The sequence below is a fragment of the Oncorhynchus mykiss genome, chromosome 8 (genome assembly GCF_057628025.1).
Source record: "Oncorhynchus mykiss isolate SJ-2025 chromosome 8, ASM5762802v1, whole genome shotgun sequence".
In the NCBI taxonomy this organism is placed as follows: domain Eukaryota; kingdom Metazoa; phylum Chordata; class Actinopteri; order Salmoniformes; family Salmonidae; genus Oncorhynchus; species Oncorhynchus mykiss.
In genome coordinates, this window is record NC_143029.1 from 57,646,079 (window position 1) to 57,665,897 (window position 19,819).

The 19,819-nt window shown below is 40.8% G+C and overlaps 1 protein-coding gene across 1 annotated transcript in view; it reads left to right on the forward strand.

Annotated features, from left to right (window-relative positions):
• LOC110530181 (phospholipid phosphatase-related protein type 5-like) overlaps positions 1 to 18,794 on the forward strand; it is a 63,112-nt gene extending 44,318 nt beyond the window's left edge. Inside the window, exons 5-6 of the mRNA XM_021613048.3 lie at positions 9,477 to 9,617; positions 16,925 to 18,794. Coding sequence (XP_021468723.1) covers positions 9,477 to 9,617; positions 16,925 to 16,954 — 171 coding nt within the window. The 3' untranslated portion in view covers positions 16,955 to 18,794. The remainder of the gene's footprint in view (positions 1 to 9,476; positions 9,618 to 16,924) is intronic.
• Positions 18,795 to 19,819: the final 1,025 nt, after the last annotated feature.

The window sequence follows — 19,819 nt, forward strand, 5'->3', positions numbered from 1 at the left end:
TTTCTTATAATAAAACCATTGTATTAGGTACAAATCATTAACTAAACCCTAAACCTCAACTAAATCTTGTAATGAGTAATGTGGAAATTGAGCAACTGCTTGATGTCACCCTGGATTGTAAACTGTCATGGTCAAAACATATTGATGCAACGGTAGCTAAGATGGAGAGAGGTCTGCTTTCTTGACATCGCTATCAACAAAACAAGTACTACAGGCCCTAGTTGTATTGCACCTGGACTACTGTCCAGGCATATGGTCAATTGCCACAAAGAGGGACATAGTAAAATTACAATTGGCCCAGAACAGAGCAGCACCTCTGGCCCTTAAATGTACACGGAGAGCTAACATCAATAACATGCATGTCAATCTCTCCTGGCTCCAAATAGAGAAGCGATTGACTGCATCACTGCTTGTCTTTTTGAGAGGTATTGACTTGTTGAAAGTACCGATCGGTCTGTTCAAACGGCTAGCACACCCATGCATACCCAACAAGACATGCCACCAGGGGTCTCTTCACAGTCCCCAAGTCCAGAACAGACTCTGGGAAACACACAGTACTACATAGAGCCATGACTACATGGAACTCTATTCCACATCAAGTAACTCAAGCAAGCAGTAAAATCAGATTTAAAAATCAGATAAAACTACACCTTATGGAACAACAAGGACAGGCATGCACACGCATACGCAAACATATTCTAAACACACTACACAGACGTACATTGTAACGTTGAAATATTATGGTATTATATATTTTGTATTGTAATTATGTAGTAGTGGTGTAATAATGTGTTGTATGATGTTAAATAAAGCAGTACATGTTGGGTGACGTAATTGCCTTAATCCTGTTTGGACATTGGCAGCAGCTAATGGGGATCCTTAATAAATACAAATGCAAATCTGTTGTCTTTTATCGTATTTTGGACCAGAATGAGGCACTCTCTTCACTTCCTATTGATCCTGCAGTGAGGATTCAACACCGTCGAATGTTTTCATAATTTATCTGCAGATAATCGGCAAAAAGCAGTAGCAGCCTACCAGTATTCACGTGCCACAAAACAATAATTAAGTGGATTTCAACTCATCGTTACCAGTTACATTACATAGGACGTGTAAATTCACTCACAGGAGATGAGGAAGAAGCATCATGCTCTCCTCCATAAATAGATTTGACTTCAGCCAACCACAGGGCACAAAAATAACACCGGTACCAAGAGGTGGAACAGACAGCAGATTGAAAAACTGTACAAACCAGCAGTCTCACTGTCATCGCTCGCTTTGTGACTGACAGGTGCCTGTCCTACCAATAGATCAATGTAAGATGCACATCGTTCATTCTAGCGGGAGAAGACTAGGGATTTTTCTGACTAGCGAATTGAAACGTCTAAATGAAAAGAAACCTAGTTAATTTATGAAGTGGAAAAAGTAACCAGCTTACAATGACTCTGTTATTGTCTATTTAGCCGACGGGCCAGCACTTATGGAAAACACTGGGTTTTCCCCCTATATGGCTGGATAATTGGCTCAGATGAACACAGTAGGGCCATGTGGATCTGTTGTGTTTAGTATAGGGAAAGTGACTGAGCTCCTCTATGAGTGGGCTCCTTTTTATATCTCTGCAATACACGTATTAGTTGGTGTGTCTCTTGCTAGAGCGAGTATGAAAACCGTTAGATTTGCTTGAGTTTCTCAGATTTCAGAGCACTCGTCTATGGAGAAATCTTGCTTAATTGGTTGTGCATACAAATTGGGTGTGGAAACAGTGCAAAGTTGCTGCTCATGGCATGTTTATCCTCAACAACTCTAAATTACTACTAGCACAAAGATCATCCATTTCTGACAGGATAGGTGGAGAGTTGTAGTGTATCCCTGGGTAGAGGAGAGGTGGAGGGTTGTGCTACTGTACGTCCCAAATGGCACTCTATTCCCTATGTAGTGCACCACTTTTCTAACAGCCCTTGTCAAAAGTAGTGCACTATGTAGGGAATAGGGTGCCATTTGGGACACAGTCTGGTATGACCTAGTTAACGAGAATGGGGAAAGGGGAAAGGTGGGAAAGGACCCAGCAGGAGATATCGGAGATCAAACCACCGTATAACAGGCGAGCAGGAGCACATCACGCATCATCAGCAAGAAAGCACAGTGCCTAACAGAAAACAGCAGGGTGCCTGGGCCATGGGGTGTGTGTGTGTGTGTGTGTGTGTGTGTGTGTGTGTGTGTGTGTGTGTGTGTGTGTGTGTGTGTGTGTGTGTGTGTGTGTGTGTGTGTGTGTGAGCGTGTGAAAACCGCAGGGTGCCTGGGCCATGGGGTAAAGGTGTGTGTGTGTGCAGGTTTACTTGCATCCATGTCTGTGTCTTGTGTGTGACTGCATGTTTTTCCCCCTAAAGTGGAATAGAGTACATGAACCTATAACGACAGAATGCTATTTCCTGGATGTATTCACAACATGTGTATGTGTCTCACGTTAAGTCAAATATGTCTTTTACCTTTGATGTGCCCTACTTTTGTCAATTCTCTGTACGCCTGTGCCCTGCTTGTGTTATTCACTCTCACATGCAGTGTTCAGTCATGCATGTGTATATAATTTAGTGCCGTGGCGTAAGATTACAACTTGCGCACAAACTATTATTACTACATTGCAATTTCATAACATACCATATCTGAAGCGGAAGTATACTGACCCATATACTGAAAAGAAGTACCACACATACGGTATTATTTATTGTTGGGATATAAGTCAACAAATGACTGCAGGGCCTTTTGGCCTTGTAATGGAAGAGTCCCTCTAGATCAGTGGTCACCAACCTTTTCTGAGTCAAGATCACTTTGAGTCCAAAAGCAAGGCAGGATCTATTAAACATTACTTTAAAAAAACATAAGCGAATGCAACATTAACTTGTTAAAAAACAGTTCTGTAGCAATGAGGTTTGTGCAGTAGGCTATAGGCCCAATACATTATTACTGCATACTGGCTTTGCTGGAATTGACTTGCCAATGTTGTTCTTCTCAGAGCATTTTGACATTATACTGAACAAAAATATAAATGCTACATGTAACGTATTGGTCCCATGTTGCATGAGCTGAAATAAAAGATCCCAGAAATTTTCCATATGCACAAAAAGCTTATTTCTTTCAAATTTTGTGTACAAATTTGTTTACATCCGGGTTAGTGAGCATTTATCCTTTGCCAAGATAATCCATCCACCTGACAGGTGTGGCATATCTAGAAGCTGATTCAACAGCATGATCATTACACAGGTGCACCTTGTGCTGGGGACACTAAAAAGACACTCTAAAATCTGCAGTTTTGTCACACAACATAATGTCACAGATGTCTCAAGTTTGAGAGAGCGTGCAATTGGCATGCTGACTGCAGGAATGTCCACCAGAGCTGTTGCCAGAGAATTTAATGTTAATATCATAAGCCGCCTGAAACGTCATTTTAGAGAATTTGGCAGTATATCCAACCGACCTCACAACCACAGACCACGTGTAACCATGCAAGCCCAAGACCTCCACTTTCGGCTTCTTCACCAGCGGGATCGTCTGAGACCAGCCACCCAGACAGCTGATGAAACTGAGGAGTATTTCTGTCTGTAATAAAGCCCTTTTGTGGGGAAAACCCATTCTGATTGGCTGGGCCTTTCTCCCCAGTAGGTAGGCCTGGCTCCCAGTTGGGTGGGCCTATACCCTCCCAGGCCCACCCATGGCTGCGCTCCTTCCCAGTCGTGAAATCCATAGATTAGGGTCTAATTAATTTATTTCAATTGACTGCATATGTCGGGGGTCACTACTTCACAGGAGAGCCGTTTAAACTTTTAAAAAGTTTAAACAGAAGAAATGCCTTCTGGAACATGTGAACTTTCATGTGCTTTAATAACAAACTTGTATGCCATCTGTAAATACAAATACAATTGTTAAATGACAAGCCTAGTTGGTTTGGCCACATAAATAGACAGCAACCTTCCCACTAGCCATGATTGGCTGAGATAGAGTTCAGTGATTGGCTGAGATAGAGTTCAGTGTGTCAAATCGGAGGGCCTGTTGTCCGGACCTCTGGCAGTCTCTTTGGGGGTGCTACAGGGTTAAATTCTCGGGCCGACTCCTTTCTCTGTATATATCAATGGTGTCGCTCTTGCTGCTGGTGAATCTTTGATCAACCTCTATGCAGACGACACCATTCTGTATTCATCTGGCCCTTCTTTGGACACTGTGTTAACAAACCAAACGAGCTTCAACGCCATACAACACTCTTTTTGTGGCCTCCAACTGCTCTTAAATGCTAGTAAAACTAAATGCATGCTCTTCAACCGATCGCTGCCCTCATCCGCCCGCCCGACTAGCATCACTACTCTGGACGGTTCTGACTTAGAATATGTGGACAACTATAAATACCTAGGTGTCTGGCTAGACTGTAAACTCTCCTTCCAGACTCACATTAAGCATCTCCAATCCAAAGTTAAATCTAGACTCGGCTTCCTATTTCCTACCGATCCTTGACTTCGGCGATGTAATTTACGAAATAGCCTCCAACACTCTACTCAGCAGATTGGATGCAGTCTATCACAGTGCCATCCATTTTGTCACCAAAGCCCCATATACTGCCCACCACTGCGACCTGTATGCTCTCGTTGGCTGGACCTTGCTACATATTTGTCGCCAGACCCACTGGCTCCAGGTCATCTATAAGTATTTGCTAGATAAAGCGCCGCCTTATCTCAGCTCACTGGTCACCATAGCAACACCCAACCGTAGCACGCGCTCCAGCGGGTATATTTCACTGGTCATCCCCAAAGCCAACACCTCCTTTGGCCACCTTTCCTTCCAGTTATTTGCTGCCAATGACAGTTATTTGCTGCCAAATGAGAACTTGTTCTCAACTGGCCTACCTGATTAAATAAAGGTGAAATAAATGAAAATAAATAAAAAATAATAAGTGGACTGGACATGCCGAGAGTTGAGTTTGGATTGGTCTGCCATATAGCTGCTTCTGTCTATTTGAGCTGGTTCTATTTGAGCTGGTCAGTATGTCTAGGTAGTCTCTAACTATGCTTTGAAAAAAATGTATTGCGTATTAAAACTTCATAAGCCTAATGTCAAGTCAAAGTGTACTGTTAGCTAGCTAACGTTACGTGTATGCTCTCCACTTTCTGGAGGACTGACTTTGAGACAAGTGGAATTTGAGTATGATAGCTAAGGAGATGGAGAAAACACCTGTCTCCATCTTCATACTAAGAGCAACCATGGCGTCCGAAGGAGCTGCATCCATCGATGATTAGTTCGGGTAAGATAGTCTAGCTAGCTACATTGTGGTTTAATTTCAAGTTAATTTCAATTTAAAGTGTACTGTTAGCTAGCTAACGTTAGCTGGCTGGCCAGCTAGCTATTGTTCCGTGTGTGATCTTATTATTTGTATCTCAGACCCATTTGCTTGACTAGTTATAGCCTAATGTTAGCTACTGTAGCTAACATTAAACCTGGTTGGTTAGCTACCTACCGATTCCTGCATGGTAGTAACGTCATGAGTTAAGATAGTGCCGGAAGAAATGGCAGCCGTTTTACAGGCGCCTAACCAATTGTGCTATTATGTGGTTTTTTTTGCGTTATTTGTAACTTATTTTGTACATAATATTTTGTACATAAAAAGCTTCTGGATATTAGGCCAGTGACCACTCACCTCGGATTAGACAAAGATTTTTTCTTCAAAGAGCAGGACGCACAGGATGTACTTCAGACACCCGACAAGGCCGAAATCCCCGTCATAGGCAAGAGAAAGAGACACGGGGCGGGGTGCCTCGTTAGGATCCGCCGACGCCCCTTACCATCAATATTACTTGCCAACTTACAAACATTGGACAACATCGATCACGAATATCCTATCAATGGGACATCAAAAACTGTAATATCTTATGTTTCACCGAGTCGTGGCTAAATGACAACATGGAAAACATTTAGCTAGTGGGATATACGCTGCACCGACTAGACAGAACAGCACACTCCGGTATGATGAGGGGGGGGGGGGGGGGGCGGTCTGTGTATATTTGTAAACAACAGCTGGTGCACGAAATCTAAGGAAGTCTCTAGATTTTGCTCGCCTGAAGTAGAGTATCTCATGATAAGCTGTAGACCACACTATTTGCCACACTATTTCATCTATTTTTTTCGTGTCTGTTTATTTACCACCACAGACGGACGCTGGCGCTAAGACCGCACTGAGTCAGCTGTATAAGGAAATAAGCAAAGAGGAAATCGCTCACCCAAGGGCAGCGCTCCTAGTGGCCGGGGACTTTAATGCAGGGAAACTTAAATCAGTTTTACCTCATTTCTATCAGCATGTTAAAAGCGCAACCAGAGGGAGAAAAAATTCTAGATCACCTTTACTCCACACACAGAGATGTGTACAAAGCTCTCCTTCGACCTCCATTTGGCAAATCTGAACATAATTCTATCCTCTTGATTCCTGCTTACAAGCAAAAATGAAAGCAGGAAGCACCAGTGACTGTCTATAAAAAAGTGGTCAGATGAAGCAGATGCTAAACTAAAGGACTGTTTTGCTTGCACAGACTGGAATATGTTCCAGGATTCTTCCGATGGCAATGTGGAGTACACCACATCAGTCACTGGCATTGTCAATAAGTGCATCGAGGATGTAGTCCCCATAATGATTGTACGTACATACCCCAACCAAAAGCCATGGATTACAGGGAACATTCGCACTGAGCTAAAGGGTAGAGCTGCCGCTTTCAAGGTGTGGGACTCTAACCCGGAAGCTTATAAGAAATCCTGCTATCGTACTACACCGGCTCCAACGCTCGTAAGATGTGGCAGGACCTGCAAACTATTACAGACTACAAAGGGAAGCACAGCCACAAGCTGCCCAGTGACACAAGCCTACCAGACGAGCTAAATACATTCTATGCTTGCTTCGAGGTAAGCAACACTGAGGCATCGTTGAGAGTATCAGATGTTCTGTGTGATCTCGCTCTCTGTAACCAACATGAGTAAGACCTTTAAACAGGTCAACAGTCACAAAGCCGCTGGGCTAGACGGATTGCCAGGACTTGTGCTCCGAAGCATGTGCTGACCAACTGGCAGGTGTCTCCACTGACATTTTCAACATGTCCCTGATTGAGTCTGTAATACCAACATGCTTCAAGCAGACCACCATAGTCCCTGTGCCCAATAGCACTAAGGTAACCTGCCTAAATGACTACAGACCTGTAGCACTCATGACCATAGCCATGAAGTGCTTTGAAATGCTGGTAATGGCTCATATTAACACCATTATCCCAGAAACCCTGGACCCACTCCAATTTGCATACCGCTCAAACAGATCCACAGATGATGCAATCTCTATTGCACTCCACATTGCCCTTTCCCACCTGGACTAAAGGAACACCTACGTGAGAATGCTACTCATTGACTACAGCTCAGAGTTCAACACCATAGTGCCCTCAAAGTTCATCACTAAGCTAAGGATCCTGGGACTAAACACGTCCCTCTGCATCTGGATCCTTGACTTCTTGACGGGCCGCCCCCAGGTGGTGAGGGTAGGTAGCAACACATCTTCCACGCTGATCCTCAACACTGGAGCCCCTCAGGGTTGCGTGCTCAGTCCCATCCTGACACCTTGTTCACCCACGACTGCATAGCCAAGCATTGTTCCGACACCATCATTAAGTTTGTAGACTACACAACAGTGGTAGACCTGATCACCGACAACAAAGAGACAGCCTATAGGGAGGAGGTCAGAGACCTGGCCGTGTGGTGCCAGAATAACAACCTTTCCCTCAACGTATTCAAAACAAAGGAGATGATTATGGACTACAGGAAAAGGAGGACCGAGCACGCCCCCATTCTCATCGACGGGGCTGTAATGAAGCAGGTTGAGAGCTTCATGTTCCTTGGTGTCCACATCACCATCAAACTAGAATGGTTCAACCACACCAAGACAGTCGTGAAGAGGGCACGACAAAACCTATTCCCCCTCAGGAGACTGAAAAGATTTGACATGGGTCCTCAGATTCTCAAAAGGTTCTACAGCTGCAACATAGAGAACATCACTGCTTGGTACAGCAACTATTCGACCTCCGACTGCAAGGCACTACAGAGGGTGCTGCATACGGCCCAGTACATCACTGGGCTAAGCTGCCTGCCATCCAGGACCGCTATACCAGGCGGTGTCAGAGGAAGGCCCTACAAATTGTCAAAGACCCCAGCCACCCCAGTCATAGACTGTTCTCTCTGCTACCGCATGGCAAGCTGTACCGGAGTGCCAAGTCTAGGACCAAAAGGCTTCTCAACAGCTTTCACCCCCAAGCCATAAGACTCCTGAACAGGTAATCAAATGGCTACCCAAACTATTTGCATTAATATTAATAATAGTTTATTTTAAAATGACCAGAGGAAATGAAATATTCCTCAATATAAAAAAATACACAAGCCGCTAAAGAGAATCTTGCAAGCTTATCGAAACGCTTTTCTATACTCATTCATTGCAGCTGCAGTGCTGGTTGTAGCGTGAGTGGAAGTAGTGAGAACACACATTTAAGACTTGTAAAAGTGTTGAATAAAATGTGCTGAATAACAACATAAACATGAATTTACTTTTAAAAACAGCAGCTCTTTGCTGTATTCATTGTCTCTCTCTAGTCATGGTTTTAAACGTTTGGAAATCTCACAGTATCAACTTTGCAGTGGCTTTGCTTTATGTCTATGGCTCGAGGAAACTGCAGACACAGTGATCTGAACTATCTGATTGGCCAGTGATAGGCCTATAGGTGCACTTGCTCTCTGGGCCTGCCGGGTATGAAGAGCTCTACCTTCAGACACATTAAATGGTTCAAAATAGGAACACTTTGCCTTCTTGGCACTAGTGCTGCTGAATCATGTGCACCTACCACCAACAAAGAAAGAATTATAGGAACGCAAGGCTTTATCGTTTTTTTTTTGTTTTTTTTTACAGAAATGTTTGGTAAACGACTACAAATGCCTTCGAGATTGAACAGGTTGGTGACCACGATCGACTTTGTTGGTGACCACTGCTCTAGATGATCATTGTTCTCTGAGTTGCATTTCTCCTCCATCTGAACATTGCCTTAGATAGCAAAGCAAATTTGGGCTCTGGTAATGGATGAAACTCCTTGAAGACACATGAATTCATGAAACTCATTGAATTCATGTTTTTGGGCAACAAGCCATGCGATTCCTTTATAATAGAAAAAAATACTTACATAACCCATACTAACATAACCCATGTTATGAGACGTGAAAGGCACTCTGCCAGGCACTCAGCTCTGCAAAAACACCACAGACACTCTATTTCCATCTCAGCCTAACTAACTTACTAAGTCTCCCACTCCTTCTCCTCTCTCTCACATCTCTATTTCTTCTTTCTTTCCGTCTCTCTTCCGCGCACATCTATCCCCCCTATCTATTTTCCTTTGTCTGCCCCGTGACCGTGGCTGTGAGTGCAGGTTCTAGGGGTGGTGCAGAACTTCAAAGGGAAGACCCTGCTGAACGAGATCCCACCGGAGGAGAGAGTGGTCGGCAGTGTTCCTATGATGGGCCAGCCCCGCATCATGGACAACACCATGGAGAAGTACATAGCCTCACAGGTATTGTCAGCTACACTTCACTGCAGTAGGCTAAATGCAATATAATGTGCTTTTGCTTGGAAGTTTTCTAGAGTACCTTGTTTGTCAGCCTCAGTCCATTCTGTTGTGTCCACCATACAGAAAGACACATCAGATACAGTATATCCTTCATTATCTGTATAGAAAGATACAAATGTCTTCCAGATGTGTATTATGAAGGTTGAAAATTGACCAAAGAATATGAACATTGACAAAAATATACATTGGGGTTTGGAATATAAAGTATGTATCACTTTTGGGTTGAGAGTCTCATCTTCTTAGTTTTTTAGTCCAGGTAAAGATAAGCTCTTACAATGCCTCTGGCAAGAGGTACACAATCCCAGTCCCTGAAAATAGTCTGTCTACTAATCATCTGTATACAGGTGATTAGCAAGAAGCCACACACATTGTTACATTGGGCTAAATCGCACACTGTTTAAACTGATCATGTAAGAATGAAAACCTGTCTATACAAAGTGTCTTGATAGCAAAGCTGTTCGGGTATAAACATTGTGTGTCAAATTGGGTTAAGTAGCCCATTTGATGTGTATTGATTAAAACACTGTTCAGAACATTGGAAGCAACAGTTACCACATACGGTTGAAGTTTACATACACCTTAGCCAAATACATTTCAACTCAGTTTTTCACAATTCATGACATTTAAACCTAGTAAAATTCCATGTCTTAGGTCAGTTAGGATCACCACTTTATTTTAAGAATGTGAAATGTCAGAAAAATAGTAGAAATAATGATTTATTTCAGATTTTATTTCTTTCATCACATTCCCAGTGGGTCAGAAGATTACATACACTCAATTAGTATTTGGTAGAATTGCCTCTAAATTGTTTAACTTGGATCAAACATTTATGTTAGCCTTCCACAAGCTTCCCACAATAAGTTGGGTGAATTTTGGCCCATTCCTCCTGACAGAGCTTATGTAACTGAGTCAGGTTTGTAGGCCTCCTTGCTCACACACACTTTTTAAGTTCTGCCCACAAATGTTCAATAGGATTGAAGTCAGGGCTTTGTGATGGCCACTCCAATACCTTGACTTTGTTGTCCTTAAGCCATTTTGTCACAACTTTGGAAGTATGCTTGGTTCCATTGTCCATTTGGAAGACCCATTTGCAACCAAGCTTTAACTTCCTGACTGATGTCTTGAGATGTTGCTTCAATATATCAACATTATTTTCCATCCTCATTTGTGCAAACTATTTTGTGAAGTGCACCAGTCCCTCCTGCAGCAAAGCACCCCCACAACATGATGCTGCAACCCCGTGCTTCACGGTTGGGATGGTGTTCTTTGGCTTGAAAGCCTCCCCCTTTTCCCTCCAAACATAACGATGGTCATTATGGCCTAACAGTTCTATTTTTGTTTCATCAGACCAGAGAACCTTTCTCCAAAAAGTACGTATATGGGGACAAAGTATCTTTGTCCCCATGTGCAGTTGCAAACTGTAGTCTGTCTGTTTTTATGGCTGTTTTGGAGCAGTGGCTTCTTCCTTTCTGAGGGGCCTTTCAGGTTATGTCGATATAGGACTCGTTTTACTGTGGATATAGGTACTTTCGTACCTGTTTCCTCCAGCATCTTCACAAGGTCATTTGCTGTTGTTCTGGGTCCTTTGCTGTTGTTCTGGGTCCTTTGCTGTTGTTCTGAGATTGATTTGCACATTTCGCACCAAAGTACGTTCATCTCTAGGAGACAGAATGCGTCTCCTTCCTGAGGGGAATGACGGCTGCGTGGTCCCATGATGTTTATACTTGCGTACTATTGTTTGTACAGATGAACGTGGTACCTTCAGGCATTTGGAAATGGCTCCCAATGATGAACCAGACTTGTGGAGGTCTACCATTATTTTTCTGAGGTCTTGGCTGATTTCTTTTGATTTTCCCATGATGTCAAGCAAAGATGCACTGAGTTTGAAGGTAGGCCTTGAAATACATCCACAGGTACACCTCCAATTGACTCCAATTGAAGATTCTAAAGCCATCACATCATTTTCTGGAATTTTCCAAGCTGTTTAAAGGCACAGTCAACTTAGTGTATGTAAACTTCTGATCCACTGGAATTGTGATACAGTGAATTATAAGTGAAGTAATCTGTCTGTAAACGATTGTTGGAAAAATTACTTGTGTTATGCACAAAGTATTGTGGAGTGGTTGAAAAACGTGTTTTAATGACTCCAACGTAAGTGTATGTAAACTTCCGACTTCAACTGTATGTGTTGACTGAATATAAGCTAAATAATCAAGTTGATGGTGCAGTCATATAGCCTCGGCACCTACATAGAGCTGAGTGACTCACTCATTCATAGCTTTGGATCAAAATAAATAAGTACCAACATTCTTTCGGATAGACTTTAATAAAGAAATGTAAAGAAATGCAATTGATCAGCATTAAAAACTTTGTGGATGGGGCCTCCCAAGTGGCGACGCGGTCTAAGACACTGCATCGCAGTGCAAACTGCATTTTGAAAGATGCGGGTTCGATACCCCTCCCATCCCGACCGCGACCGGGAGACCCATGAGGTGACTTTGGGCTTTTGGTTTCATCTCCCTCTAAAAACAGAAAGAAATCATTCTAAATAACAAACTGGCTTTATTTACAATTTAGTAAGAATATCTCACCCCATGTTCAAGAATGGCCTTTTTCTCACTCACTTTAGGTTATTTGAAATCTACAAAATATTGTTATTTTTTAATCAAAATGATTATTATTATCATTCTGAATTAATTTAGAATGATATAAAAGCCCATTAGATATTCTCATAGATCCGATTTGCTCTAAAGAAAAATACCCCTTAGATATTAATTTAGAAACCTCCAATCATCTAAATCTAATTATTGGCGGATAGTCACGTCATTGAAAAAGTATTTTTCAATATACTGTAGGCCTATCGTCGGCGACATGAGTCTCACTAGTGTTGAAAAGCATATTGAAGTTAGAAGCAATAGGATTTGAAGCAGTAGCCTACCCGCTGTGGTCAACTATTTAGCACCGTTGGGGACTGGTCTTGATAAATCAATGAGATTTGGATTTTCACTGAATTTCCATTTGGGTATTGGTTAGACTACAATTAGGATGTGGAAATGTATGCTCTTAGTACTGTAGCCTACTCCCGACCGTCACGTAGTACAGTGCCATATTTTCCTAACGGAAACACTGAGGGTTTTGTTTTTCTTGGAATAGAAACAATATAATATTAATTAAATTAAGCTAAATTTCTTAAAATCAATCCCATATAGTATGTTCTTACAAAAAAAGGTTTTAAATTCTCTAGTACAGCCAATATTGAAGGCTATCAAATGCTTCTCAAACATTTTTTTTTCTACCTTTATTTAACTAGGCAAGTCAGTTAAGAACAAATTCTTATTTTCAATGACAGCCTAGGAACAGTGGGTTAACTGCCTGTTCAGGGACAGAAGGACAGATTTGTACCTTGTCAGCTATGGGATTTGAATTTGCAACCTTCCGGTTACTAGTCCAACACTCTAACCACTAGGCTACCCTGCCGCCCCAAACACGCATACACACATATCCTCTGGTGGTCAAGCTAGCACTAACTAGCATTAATGGTAACAATGGCTGACAATTAAATAACTTGCCATAGATCTCTGCGGCAGCCTGCAAGGTGTGCTGCAGTATGAAGCACACCTTACAGGAAGAACCACTGCACTTTGAATGTGCTGAGGGGCTTGTTAGGCTGTCTGTCCACATACACACACACACACCTGCATGCACACACACACACACACACACACACACACACACACACACACACACACACACACACACACACACACACACACACACACACACACAAAGTGGGCAAAGTAGCATGAGGCTAGCACACTGTACAGCTCATGGGTAGCCTCTGTAAGCATAATACAGTAGCATTGCTCCTGAAGATTAATGATGTAGCCTTTGCAGAACCTATAGCGAGGGGAATGCAAGGTCATGCATTACAGGGACATACAGTATGTCTCCGGCCCCCTTGGTAATTTTGATGAAGTGCCTTATGGAGACCCAGTGCTCCCCCTATTTGAAATCACAATGAGTCCAGGGGAAGTTACATTGGGCCATTCATCAACGCAAAGGAGGATGACCACATCTCATTAGACTGAGGTGTGTGAGGTGAATCTGAACGAGGAGATGTGGAGAGATGTGTTTGTGTTTGCGTTCATGCATGCATGCTTGAGAGGTAGATGAGCAAAGCATTAATGGCAAGAATAGTCAAATATGTAGTAGTTGAGGTTTGAGGGACTATATGTACTTTAGAAATCCAAAAACACCCAGTGGAAACCTAAACTGCTGTATGGATTCACTCATTGCACAGTTTAGTGTAGCAGCAGGGAGACTGTAGCTAAATGCATTTCCACACTAAATGCATTGCCACACACAACATCAACATGGCCATAGGCCATCTTCAAACTCAGTACAGAAGGTGACCCAAATAAATCTGACACATTAGGATGCGTTAGAAAACCTTTTGGATCCAGGCTCACTGCTCGCTTTGACTGCCTGGCTGCCTGCTTCAGTGTTCATAGATTTTAAGGGAGGTAAATTAAACACGCATACACCATCCCATAATTAAGCCAGTAGTTAGTAGTGAAGGATATCATGCCTTGCTAAGTAAGAAAGAATGAAAAATAATATACCATTATTATTTTAAAAGGCATTTTCCAAATTGATGCTATTGGTGTATATAGGATACATGAATTCATCTGAAAACAATAACTAAAGCTAAGTTAAGTTATTATAAAAATGAATAATTCATGTTGTGGAACACGTAACCCCATCCATCTACAAGCACTGTGTATTTCCAGTAGCTTGTAAGTTTTCAGTGTCAGGCCAGCAGTTCTGTTCTTCTCTCCTGACAGTTACAGTTGAAGTCGGAAGTTTACATACTCTTATGTTGGAGTCATTAAATCTCATTTTTCAACCACTCCACAAATTTCTTGTTAGCAACCTATAGTTTTGTTTAGTTGGTTAGGACATCTACTTTGTGCATGACACAAAACAAAATCCAGAAAATGATGTGATGTCCTTTAGAAGCTTCTGATAGGCTTATTGTCATCATTTGAGTCAATTGGAGGTGTACCTGTGGATGTATTTCAATGCCTACCTTCAAACTCAGTGTCTCTTTGCTTGACATCATGGGAAAATCAAAAGAAATCAGCTAAGACCTCAGAAAAAATAATGGTAGACCTCCACAAGTCTGGTTCATCATTGGGAGCAATTTCCAAACGCCTGAAGGTACCACGTTCATCTGTACAAACAATAGTACGCAAGTATAAACACCACAGGACAACGCAGCCGTCATACCGCTCGGGAAGGAGACGTGTTCTTTCTCCTAGAGATTAACGTACTTTAGTGCGAAAAGTGCAAATCAATCCCAGAACAACAGCAAAGGACCTTATGAAAATGCTGGAGGAAATGGGTCCAAAAGTATCTACATCCACAGTAAAACGAGTCCTATATCGACATAGCCTGAAAGGCCACTCAGCAAGGAAGAAGTCACTGCTCCAAAACAGCCATTAAAAAAGCCAGACTACGGTTTGCAACTGCACATGGGGACAAAGATCATACTTTTTGGAGATAAGTCCTCTAGTCTGATGAAACAAAAATAGAACTGTTTGGTCATCCTGACCATCATTATGTTTGGAGGAAAAAGGGAGAGGTTTGCAGGCCGAAGAGCATCATCCCAACCGTGAATCACGGGGTTGCAGCATCATGTTGTGGTGGTGCTTTGCTGCAGGAGGGACTGATGCACTTCACAAAGTAGATGGCATCATGAGGCAGGAAAATTATGTTGATATATTGAAGCAACATCTCAAGACATCAGTCAAGATGTTAAAGCTTGGTTGCAAATGGGTCTTCCAAATGGACAATGACCCCAAGCATACTTGAAAAGTTGTGGTAAAATGGCTTAAGGACAACAAAGTCAAGGTATTGGAGTGGCCATCACAAAGCCCTGATCTCAATCTTATAGACAATTTGTGGGCAGAATAGAAAACGTGTGTGCGAGTAAGGAGGCCTACACACCTGACTCGGTTACACCAGCTCTGTCAGGAGGAATGGGCCAAAATTCACCCAACTTATTGTGGGAAGCTTGTGGAAGGCTACCGTAAACGTTTGACCCAAGTTAAACAATTTAGAGGCAATGCTACCAAATACTAATTGAGTGTATGTTAACTTCTGACCCACTGGGAATGTGATGATAGAAATAAAAGCTGAAATAAATCATTCTCTCTACTATTATTCTGACATTTCATATTCTTAAAATAAAGTGGTGATCCTAACTGACCTAAGATAGGGAATTTGTACAAAGATGAATTGTCAGGAATTGTGGAAAAACTGATTTTAAATGTATTTGGCTAAGGTGTATGTAAACTTCCGACTTCAACTGTATATCTTAAGAATATCATGGAATATAATTGAACATTTTCATTTCTCTTAGAATAAAAAACTTAGTGTAACAACAGTTTTAGTAAGTAATACTGACGACTAGGGTGTGTGCGTGCAGGACAGAGCAATTCTTACACTATTGTTCTAAATTCAATCACCTCCTTCATCCTCATCATTCAGTTCATTGAAATTGCAAGTTTCTATTTGGTTTATGTCGCCCATTCATTGTCAGTTAGAGACACATTAGCGCCTTGGGATCCAAAAGCACAATCAGTGCTCTAACTCCCCATTGCGCTGACCTGGAGAAATGAAGTAGTGACGCAGGGTACCGTACTAATCCACAAATTACCTCTATGTCCCACAGCATAATCTGAAATATTTTAGTTGAGCAACCACTGTAGAGGCAACCCAAGAGCTGTACACTGTGCTAACCTCATGCTACTTGGCCCACTTTGTGTGTGTTGTTTGTGTGCGTTTACATTTTGTGTGTGTGCATGTGTGTGTGGACTGTCAGCCTAACAAGCCCCTCAGCGCAATCAAAGCAACTGACTCATTAGCTCGAGGTTATGTAAGGGTCGTTATATAATTAAAATACGGAAAGCAAGAGATGTTGGGGACAAAGATGTCACAGGACTGATACTGTATCTTGACTGTGCTAATTTGTGTTTTTGAATTTTTTATATCAAGATCGCAAATATCATGTTACCAAGCAAGTAATGTCTAATCTGAAGTAATCAGTTTACTTCATAAAAATGCTTCAGTACTTAATAGTTCCTTTATGGCGTAACTAATCTTGGGATGTATTGAATGCAGCGAATGTCTTGAATATTAAAAATACTGAATCATTGAAGACACATTTTGCTTCTTTTTTCCTTTAGAATTCTAATACTTTCGCCGAGGTCACATGACAATGAATGTGTCACCTGACACACAGTTGGATGTGGTTGCTGCTCACTGCCATGGTCGCCAGAGGGCAACACAGATCCTGAAGATGATATCTATGTATAACAGGGTTGTGGTCAGTAGTACTTAGTGAATTCTGGAAGTAAACTGAAATTCAATAATTGAAAAAAGGCATCTGTTTTCAAGACTTCTCAATAAACAAAAAAAAATGTTGTTTTCCATTATTTTATTTTAAATTCAAATCACTTCAAGAATTGACTTCAATTCAAATTGACCCCAACCTTGATCTATACAGTATGACCCGATTTCCAAATCAAACATCCTTTAGCTTTACTTTTTTTTTGCTCTCCAATCAACATGTTCCCTCCTTCTGTTCTTTGACTGATGAATGGTGTTCATTGATTTCCCAAAAAGTATTCCTTATTTGTATATACTATAAGTTACTGTATCAAACACGTCTCATATACAGTATGTGTGTATATATATATATATGTATTGTACGGCATTTTTATTTTATTTCCTTCAATGTCAACGATCATGAATCCTAGCCAACAGCGTAAACGTGTATAATGTGTTTTCTATCATGGCTGTTTATTACTTTTTATGTGCTTGCTTGTGAAAGTGCAATCCAAGCTGTATCTTGTCAGAGCCAATATGTATGGGCCTACTTCTGTCTAGATTTTACCAACCAGACCTGAGAGAATGAAGAGCCAAAGATCATTGCCATTTTATATAGGCTTTGGTAGTTTTCAGAGAAATCCATGAATGAATTGTGTCCCTCTTACGATTAGCTCGAAATACATGGGCATTTAGGTGTGCAGCTATGCGACTGTGTGTGCATATGCGCATGGAGCCGTAAAAGTGTGTCCGTGTGTGTTTGCTTGATAAACCTTTGAACATAATTTTCTCTTGTGGATTGAAGGATGTTGCTTAGGGCTTGCCAGACAATCAACAACCATAATATGACCACGGTCAGGCAACAGAGCCAGTGCGGAAATAATATGGAAATAAAGAGATGTTTTTTCATTTCTCGGGTTTCATTCCTCCTATTTTATTGTGTTGCAAAAGCATGGATCTATACTGTTTGTTGATATGTCAGATACCTGTTAAGCACAATATGGAGTATTGTTTTAAACTCACAGGCCAGCAATGATATTCATAGTTGATGCATGACCAGACTTTAGTTTCCCAAATGCATTATGGGTAAAGTTATTTTTATACCACCACAATTTGATGAAAACCCCTGTTATATGTTAATCTCCAAGATGACATTTTTACACTGTTGTACTGTACGTTGCTGTACTGTTTACCGTGTACTGTATGACCCCTAACAGTCTCAGACCGTCATCTGAAAATAGGGAGGGTTCTACTATTCATGTGCAGTTAGAAAAGGTTTCTATACATGTACAATGTGATGGCATGGTTTTTATACTTTTAACATCTCATTATTTACTTTGTCTTAGTTTTTATAGAAAATGTAGGGGGCATTTGAATGATTCTGGAGATGTTGTTCACTATCAACCATTTCGTTGCTTAAAAAATATTAATTATAATATATAATATAAAATGTATAATATTAAAGTTAGATTTGTGTATTGTTTTGATCTTATATATAGTTTCTGAGTGTTAGTTTTTTCGCTTGTACAGATTTCGTTACTTTTATAACTCTTGTTTTGATATTGTCCCATTATACCAGATCTTTGTTTATTGATCTCATCACTGAGTAACATTAACCCAGCAGCAGCTGCAGGACCTCTTACACTGTAGAAAATGAAAAAATAACTAAACTGAGAAAGTTGCGGTGTAAATGTATTTGAATGAAATCAAAATAAATAGGTTTGACTCAAGCATGTCTGTTTTGAAGTTTCATTTCAAAACCTGATACTATATATCCATTTTCAGAAATGTTTTTAAATTGACATGAATTAACAACACATCTTGTGAAAGAGATAGAGCTCAGCTTTTTTCATCTTAACATGACATGGGCTAGTGAAAAGACAGATATAATTTTGTTTCAAATATATTGCAAGGTCATTTTATTTTAGAGAGACAAATAACCATGCTTTGTGGCAAAATGCTATATATCCACCTCAAACAACAAAACTCCAATAGAATAAGTATCATGATTGGGATTTAAACAGTTGCATGTAAGAAAGTATCGATACCTAAATTAATAAATATTAAAATAATCAATTTCTTTCAACTTTATTGTGCAAAATAGCCTATATCACATTGCCAATTTATTGTATCCAGAGAGCAAACAGTGTATACAATGTGTTTTTTTTTTTTTACATTTAAGCAACTTTTGAAACAAATTCAGCGGGTTTTACAGGTTTTATCATTAGGATAAATTAAGGAAAGCTTCTTGAGTTTCATTATACAGTGCCTTCAAAAAGTATTCACACCACTTGACTTTTCCCACATTATGTTGTGTTACAGCCTGAATTTAAAATGGATTAAATTGAATTCTTTGTTACTGGCCTGCACATAATATCACATAATGTCAAAGTGGAATTATGTTTTTAGACATTTTTACAAATGAATACAACATTTAAAGCTGAAATTTCTCAATAAGTCAATACGTATTGAACCCTTTTATTATGGCAAGCCTAAATAAGTTCAGGAGTAAAAATGTGCTTAATGACCTTAGGGATTCCAAAAAATGAGAGAAACTGAGTCAAAGCTTTTTACACAGATTTAGTTGTGATAGATCGGAGAGGATAGGCAGCAGGAAACCTAGTGGTCTGACACATCACAGTGAACAGGTAACTGCTACCCTTTTTAGAACGAGGCAGGGGACCCACACAGTCAATAATCAGATACTCAAAAGGTTGGCTGAGTACAGGAATAGGAAACAATGGTACCGGTTT